At 47.9% G+C, this 8,549-nt stretch overlaps 1 protein-coding gene across 1 annotated transcript in view; it reads right to left on the bottom strand.

The window, feature by feature from the left end:
- Window positions 1-3,491: 3,491 nt before the first annotated feature.
- Window positions 3,492-8,549, bottom strand: part of LOC104531019 (tyrosine-protein phosphatase non-receptor type 11) — a 16,917-nt gene continuing 11,859 nt past the window's right edge. Inside the window, exons 8-14 of the mRNA XM_010175788.2 lie at window positions 8,262-8,417; window positions 7,360-7,491; window positions 6,998-7,152; window positions 6,551-6,618; window positions 5,505-5,656; window positions 5,070-5,170; window positions 3,492-3,576 (exon numbers count right to left, since the gene is read on the bottom strand). Of these exons, the coding sequence (XP_010174090.2) occupies window positions 3,492-3,576; window positions 5,070-5,170; window positions 5,505-5,656; window positions 6,551-6,618; window positions 6,998-7,152; window positions 7,360-7,491; window positions 8,262-8,417 (849 nt within the window). The remainder of the gene's footprint in view (window positions 3,577-5,069; window positions 5,171-5,504; window positions 5,657-6,550; window positions 6,619-6,997; window positions 7,153-7,359; window positions 7,492-8,261; window positions 8,418-8,549) is intronic.

Below are 8,549 nucleotides of genomic sequence, written 5' to 3'. Positions count from 1 at the left end.
CCCCCCTCCCCCAAAGAAGATGTTTAAAAATCACTCATCCCTACCTGGAAAGGGATTTTGAAGGCAGGAATCGAGCTCTGTTAGGCACATGACACAGCAGAATAACTCTGCTCCTGAAGTTACCTCAGCAGGGAACTTCATTCATACTTCTCACTGTTGAGAAAAAGAAAAAAGTTCCATCTTTCGACAGCTTTACCCTCCTCATCTTAAAATGTGTCAGTATTAAGACACAGGCCAGTTGCTTACTCTTTACTTTTATTTAATGCAGTGATCTTCTGACAGTGATTAATAAAAGCCTTCGTGATGAAGGCGGCTTGCAATTAAATGTTTTCTATTCAAACACATGGATGTAAGACAGTATTGTATGCAAGTACCATACGTGTATGTATTAAATTATGTTTTATACAACACAAGGTGTCAATTTGTAGCAATTACTCCACATTTCCCTTCTTACTTGCAGTTGGAGGTGCTCACTTAACAGTCCTGAGTCCAGCTACATTCCCAGATCATGGGAGCTACACATCAGGTGGCACGTCTGTCCTCTGGCCCGTGCATCAGCTGTCCCAGCGTTGTACAATCCTGCACACGTGGACAGCTTTATCCTGTAAATTCATACTTACTACCATCTAGGTGGTGTTGTCCCAGGTGTGACTTCCCTCTGTGTTTACCTGATTTGACCTGAAAATTGAGAAGCTGCAAAGACAGCTCGTCTTTTGCTTCTTCCCAGTTGGATGAAAGACACTTCCAGCTTCCCTTTCCAGAAATTTTAATTTGAAATAGAAAAGGCTGAGGCAACAGCAGAAGTAACTCAAGTCTGTTGCTATGCAAAGCTTCCGTGGAAAGCTGCTGCGTGTGCTGTATCTCCCACACCTTTTTCATTCAGCTACCGGCTGGGATTATCTGTGCCAGCCAGATGTTCTGCAGAAACTACTCCAGGCACTGCAACAACTTCTGCCAAAGTCATTGGGCTTGATGGGGATTGTCACTTGTATCATCTTGTCTGTTCCCCTGTGCTTGCTACTAAAGGACATCCTCACAGCACCAACTTCAGCCTGTTCTTGGAAAAAGCGACTCCAAGATTTAAGGCAGAGAAGGTACTTCCAGTCACCCAAGGTGCATTTGGGACAAAGCCCAACAAATAGACACTAGTGGAGATGAAGTGCTTTGTCATTACATCTTTGTCACCATTCTACTCCCACTGATAAGACCTAAGGGCAGGGGAGAGGGAAACATCATCTTCAGCCTCATAAAAATCTCTTGTTATGGTGGCAAATGGACCACAGATATTCTCACAGTTCCAACTGTTCCTGGAAGTCTGTCACAGCATCCTGGTGGGGTTGTCCCTTTGCACTCCCCCTTCTCACCACGTACTTGGAAACAAAGGTTGAAAGTTTAGCTAACACGCAGCTGAACCTCTCCCTCATACATAGTCAAAAAGAAAACTAAAAGCAAGTGAAAACAGGTCCCTGAACAGCAGCATTTGGTGATGGGAGACATCCAGGATGCCCCGTTATCCACACCAACTGTCAGTCACTCTCTCAAAAAGCAAACTAATTAAAAAGAGAGAATATTAAAAAAAAAAAAAGAAGCCTTGAGAAGATTCAACATTTATTGAAAGTGCAATAAAAATAAACAGTTCTCCTGTCCCTGAGACAAGGGATCAGAAAAACCAGCCAGGAAATACAGCCAAGGTAGGTCATTGTGCTTTTGTTCAAGCCCTTCTGTTCCACACTTGGAGCTGGCACTCCAGGCACTAACACCCCAACCATGCAGCAAGTCCATCCTGCAACAGAGACCTAGGAGGACATCAACCTCAGCCCCAGGCATGCTCTGGAGGTTCAGGCACTGGCACTTAGACCCAAGGCTCCCCACAGAGCACACCTCCAGACGCTGATGGATCCTGCAGGAAGGGGTTCTTTGGCAGGACTGTAAGGCTGGAACAGCAGGAAGCACTGGCAGTCACAACTCAAGAACTATCAACAGAGCTGGAATATTCCACTCAGTGACACACTCATCTTCATGGCACTGGCCAAGTCAGAAACACTCCTACAACACCCCTACTCAGCAGACACAACACTTGCCTTGTCAGAGAGTTGCAAGGGGTAGGGAAAAAAGAGGTCATGCAGCAAGGTAAGGGCAGAGCTGCCTCAAGCTTAGAGGGGCCCAGCTCAGAAAGCTCAGCTCAGATGAAGATCTGAGGCTGTTCCTTCCTCGGGGTGGCTAAAAACACAACTTTCTTACACTTCAGCACCCAGCAGTGAGGTGGGATTTCACTTTGCTCAATGTTCAGACCCACACAGTCCAAGATGGAGATGCTCACCTCCATCTCTCAAAGCTGCTGTGAAATCCACGTGCAGAGCAGCTGTCAGACTCCCAGGCACACACACACACACGCACACACACTCACTGTACCCCAGCAGCAGGGACTGCTCAGTGTGCTTTGGCAGGGTTGCATAGAAATCTAGAGCTGGTACAGCCAAAAGAAAGCATGAGAAGAAGAATCTAGAGGTGCAAATACCTGGGTCCAGGCAGTGCTCTCTATTTCTCACCCTCCCAGGCAGCAAAGTTACTCAAGGAGTGAGTCTAAAAACACTTCTAGCTTCGAAATGATTGACCTAATGAAAACACTGAAGTGTACTAACATTTTACTAACGCCCTAAGTGGGCAACACCCTGGGAAAGCTCCTAAACAAAGAGTCATTTCTGTTCCTTTTAGCAATTTGTATGTAAAAAATAAGAATCTTAAATTAAAAAAACCAAAACAAAACAACAACTGAGCCTTGATGCCCTAATGAAAGTCCAGAGGCACTTCCACATAAATATCAACCGACTGATCCAGGGGAGAACGGGAGAAGATCCTTCTCATGAATAAGTTAGGTCAAGGCATGTTCTAAGGCGCAGACTCTGCTTGCTTCTTCCAGTCAGCTTCTCGCTTCCTCGCTGAATCCAAGGTGCTCGGGGAAAGCAAGACAGGCAAAAACCAAATTGTCCTCAGTTGCAGAACTTGGAAAGGGTGGACGTAAACACTGTAAATCCTGTATCCAAAACAAGAGGGAAAAAGGGTGGCATGGTTTAGAACTAGGAGAAAAGTGCATGGATGAGGTTATAGAGCTGAGACTCCCCAGCATATGAAGTCTCTCCTGCGTTTGCATGCATAGCACACTTCTTCTCCAAGTCTGACAGTTTCCTGACATAACAGCCCGAACAGCAGCTCTCCCCCCTCACTGGTAACACACTGTCAACGCATTTTCCTGTTGAGATCTCATTACCCCATTTCCCCCCCGTTCTCCCATCAGCAGCTGGTCACAGCCACATCTTTAGGCTCTGTCAAATTCCATCAAAGCAGAGCTGCCTTCCTTGAGGCAGGCAAAGCCACAGAGACCTGCAGGAGCTGGGTCAAATGCCACATAAACACACGGTGGTGACACTCTCAGCTACTCAAGAGAAGCATTCCTACCTGTACAGTCTCCGTACAGCTCACCTCCGGCTCCTCTATCGCCCCGTGTTACTCATCCCTGAAACCTTTGGGCTTTTGATGTTAAGGTTCTCGTAGACGGAAGCTGATTCATCATCAACCCTGTCAAGAAACAAAGCCTTGTTATGAACAGCCTCACTGCTCTGGATCTTTTCCCAGAGGCAAGTGGCCAGTGGGAAGCAGGTAATGGCCCAGCCAAGCTCCCTTTTTCCCTCCCCAGCCTTGTAGGTAGGATGACATCAGGTTACTCGCTCGCTGTTTTCTCTCCCTCTGGCTGGGCCAACCCTCCTAGGGTCAAACAGAGCTTGTGGATGGAGCCTTGAACCTTCCTCCACATGTCAGCCTTTCATGGATGCAAAGCTTCTGCAGGATCAGCAGATACAGTCCCTGGTATTTCCTACTTTTACTTTCTCTACAGACCCAATTTCTCTGGATTTTCCAAAAATCTAATGGAACAGGTTCCCAAATCTAAGGGCTGCTCCAAAGGTAATATCATAGAACCATTAAGGTTGGAAAAGACCTCTAAGATGATCAAGCCCAGCTCCAAAGCAGGTTTGAAACCTCAAGCTAAACTCATGGGAGCTCTCTGGAGCTGACAGCACCAGCCATGAAGAGCTCACCTTGCATGGCCCAGTCCCACACAGTCCTCCCTGCCCTCATTTATCCAGAGCTGCACCTTCAAAGTTGGGCATTTTAAACAGGATGCAAACATTTCCAGAGTCCAGCAGGAGCTGGAAGGTTCCTGATGCCACTGAAGGATCCAGATTGAGCTTTAGCATCGCATGAAAGCAAGGTCACTAATGCACTAATGCTGCTCGCCCAGCTCTGGCTCTTCCCACAGAGCTGGAGTAGCCACCAGCACTCCAGCAGTGGCCAAACACCCAGAAATGAATGTGTGACATCTCCTTTTGCCTTCTTCAGCTGGATTTTTTGTTCTTCATGAGCCCAACAACAGCATTTCTGCCTCCACTTTAACAGCCCCTCCTCTGCTCCTGCCTAGCCAGCTCTTCTTTCAAAATCAATCCAGCAATTCAAGGTGCCCCAAAGCTCTGACATTATATAACTGACATACGTCCCCACCCACTCACCTTCAACTTATAACCCTCTCTCCACCACTCACTGGGATCCCGTTACTTGGAGCAAGAGGGAAAAGCATAATTTGGGGTATTTTATCTCTGCTTATGTAAGGAACTCGTGCTACTTATCCACCTCCCTCTGCTCTCTTCTCCTCTTCCTTCAGATTTTGCTGTAAAACTCCCTGATTGGCAGCAGCACGGTTTGATTCTCTAGCAGAGATTCTCCAGAGACATTCCCCAGGATCTGGGGCATTACTCACTAAAGCCTGGGATCTATTATCTCCTCTCCTTTCCAAAGCAGCTGCCCACACAAGCAAGGTGGGCTGCTCCCACCACTGTGGACAGCCTGGTGGGATCACCAGTTTATTTTTAGCCATTTCCATAGGACAGCCAGCAAATAGTCAGGGTTCAGGTATGGGAGAGGCAGCTGGCAAAGGATAAATACTGGGTTATCTGCTCAAGCTGTTCCCTCTACTGCTGCAGAAGTTCTTGGCCCTGGCAAAGAGACATTCAGCTTACACAGCCTGGGCGCGTGGTGAAGGGGGCTGCCCTTTGGCTCTGCCTTTTTCCATAGGAGAGTAGCCAATATTCAAGTAGTCTCGCTCCTTCCTTTTGTTCCTCTGAAAGAGAAAGCAAAAAGTGGAGAATAAAACTCCACTCCGAGAAGAAAGCCATACAAGATCCCATAGGCCAGCAGGGGAGCAGTGGGTTTGGGTTTATTTCCGTGTGTTCAGGGCAATATTTAAATCATAGAATAGAAACATAGAATCATTTCAGTGGGAAAAGAGCTTTAAGATCATTGAATCCAACCAAAAACCTAATGTTTCCAAGTCCACCACTAAACCATATCCTTCAACAGGACATGAGGTCCAGGGAGAAGGTGGGAGTGGAAGTGATGTTTGGTGTGGGTCAAGTTCTGCTCTTGTTTTTCCAACCAAGTTGAATGGGACTCACCTGTTCTTCTTCCAACCTCTTCTGCTCAGCCTCGATGTACTGCTGAACAGCCATGTAAACAAACTTGTACTGGGCCTCTGTCTGCACCATGCCCGAGCGCTGCCTGCGTACCATCTGGATCGTTTTGGGGATGTCAATGTCACAGTCCAAACCTGATCAAGAACAAGAAGGTGAAGTTTAGGGAATGGGAATTAGGTTGGAAGATTATTTTCTTATGACAACTTTGAAAGCTTTCACTGTTTTACTGAAGACAGTGTCAGTGAAGCCCTGGAATATCGTGAAAGGATTTAATGCACCTCTGTACCCAGGAGATTTTAAATTTTAATATGTTTTTTTAAATTCCCTGCCAAAGCTCATTAGACTGAGCACGGCTGAGGAAAGGCTGACTTGCTTGCAGCAAAGGGATGGGAAATTAGGTCTGTTCTGTGGCAACGTTCTGCAGATCCAGCCTTACCACCCTTGCATGGTTTATGAAATAGATACAACCATTGCTGAAGAGGCTCCGCCTCCCTCAAGGCTCCCAGACCAGAGATACCACAGATTTCCATAACAGCTCCAGAATTACAGGTAAGGGTGACAGCCCTTCTACACACAAGACCTTGGGGGAATAATTTCTAAAAGGGCTACTGGAGTTACACTCTTACTGGACCTGTTTATCCCTGTCCCACCCTCAATAAAATAAAGTTGTCCAGGAGACCTTGAAATCCTTGCCTCACTGATGCCAACGAGAAGATCTCCTGTGTTGTGTTGCTGAAAGCATCTCCCTTACCAGAGGGCTGTCCATGTGCACACCCATTTGGAGAAGCTTCACATTTCATTACGTTACAGCTGCATTTCTTGGCCAACAGAGAAATGGGCAACTGGGCACTGTACAAAACCCTTTCTCACCCTGCATCCAGGCTAAGCCTGTGCCCATGGTTTCCCTGACAAATTAAACCCACTGCTTGGAGATCACGTACCCACCGCTTGCACAAGAGCAGGGTTACCCCATAACTGGTTAGAGCAAGGCAAACAGTGAAAGCCATGAGACAGGCAGGAAGACATACCTTGCCTGTGAATAATGTCCACCAGAATATCTATCACTATGATGGTGCCTGTGCGTCCTATTCCAGCACTGGAAAGAGAAAATAGAAAAAAAACATTACAGGAGGAAACACTGACCAGAGTGAGCCAGCTCAGCTCCAACACTCATCTGCAGCACCTCTGCTCCATCCTGGGCAGATTTTGGAATGGCTGCTAGAAGATAAATCCAGCCAAATGCTGACCATGAGGAGATCAGAGCTACCAGCTCCAGATCAGCTTGTTCATCCCTGTGCTATCACCAGGGAGGCTCTGGAGAAGAGCTGTACTTTCCCATGTGTATATTTATATCCCAGTTTCCCATCACCAGCTCACAGGATGACCCAGCTGCAGGTGTAATGAGAAAGAAGACACACACATTTTTACTACCCATCCCTACTGCAGTGCCCCACTGACAGCCCACTGGCTCATACCTGCAGTGCACTATGATGGGCCCCGTGTCTGGAATGCTTCGCTGTGCCCGATTCACTTGGTCCAGAAAGCTCAGAACCCCTCCTGGTTCATTGGGCACCCCATGGTCCGGCCAGCTAAAATACTGATAATGCTTCACCAGTCTCGGACACTCATCCTGCAGGAGCAGAAACCCACCACCACATCAGAGACTCCTCCTATTAGGAGGCTTCATTTTCTTTTTATCAAATCTAGAGCAAAGTGGCCCAAAACTTAAGCAGTGGGACCATTAAGTAAATAAACAGAGAAGCCACAGCTCCGTGCCTAGGGGTTCCAGCACCAGCCCCTTCCCAGCTCAACAGGCAGAGAGCAGCAGAGGACTCACCCTGTCCGTCCGCAAGATCTCCAGCTCCCGAAGGTAGTAGCCCTGGGCCTCACGCTCGCTCACGTTTCGCACACAGATGCATCCATATTCCTTGGTGCAACTCTTGTCTGGCCAGTAACGGAAGCATTTGTTCTGCAGGAACACCAGAGAGCTGCTCCTTAGTCAAAACTGGAGGATGAACTCCTGAGATCCTTGCTCAGGGATGCTGCTGCATTCAAAGGGTGTGCAGCCCCAGAGTAGAAGTTTAAAGGAGAGACTTTAGGAGGTTTAAAAGAGTCCCATCCTCCAGCCCATCCTCTCTTTGCTATAGTGACTTTGCCAACACAAGAGAAGCCTTCTGAGTAGAGCTGTCTTATAGAATCATAGAACAGAATCACAGGATGTTGTGAGTTGGAAGGGACCCACAAGGATCATCGAGTCCAACTCCTGTCCCTGCACAGGACAACCCCAACATTCACACCATGTCCTTGAGGGCCTTGGCCAAATGCTGCTGGAATCTTGTCAGGCTTGGTGCCATGAGCACCTCCCTGGGGAGCCTGTTCCAGTGCTCCACCACCCTCTGCCTCAAGAACCTTTTCCTCATGGCCAACCTCACCCTCCCCTGCCACATCTTCCTGCCATTTCCTCTGCTCCTGGCATTGGTGACCAGAGAGAAGAGATCAGCGCCTGCCCCTCCTCCTCCCCTTGGGAGGAAGTTCTAGACCACGATGAGATCTCCTCTCAGTCTCCTCTTCTTCAGACGGAAGAATCCAAGCTACTTCAGCCTCTCCTCATATGGCTTCCCCTCTAAACCCTTCACCAGGACACCTGGCTTTAGCACTAGTTCTTGTGTCCAAACAAAGAGCCTGGCACAAGAAGCAGATAACATTCAGGCTTGAGGACAGTGCCCCAAAAGTGCTCACCCTGCCCCGTTCCACCTCCTTGGTTGTCATGACAATGACGTGGCTGTTCTCCTGATACACCATGGCCCAGAAGTCATTTACTGTTGTCTGCAGGCAGCCTTGGGTGGCTATATAGATCTTGCAGTGCTCCGAGTTCCTTCCATCTTCAGGGATGCTCTGAGGAGCAAAGGAAAGGGGGGAAAAACAAGCCAACGATGCTGGAGTGAGGAATTGAGAATTGCTTTAGTGCACCTTGAGCAGCAGAGTCAGCACACCTTGCCCTGTGGGATTTCTGAGCTGCCTGATTTT

This window comes from Antrostomus carolinensis, unplaced genomic scaffold, assembly GCF_000700745.2.
Source record: "Antrostomus carolinensis isolate BGI_N321 unplaced genomic scaffold, ASM70074v2 scaffold13349, whole genome shotgun sequence".
NCBI lineage: Eukaryota > Metazoa > Chordata > Aves > Caprimulgiformes > Caprimulgidae > Antrostomus > Antrostomus carolinensis.
The sequence above is the reverse complement of the archived record's forward strand: the minus strand, read 5'-3'. Positions and strand labels throughout refer to the sequence as shown.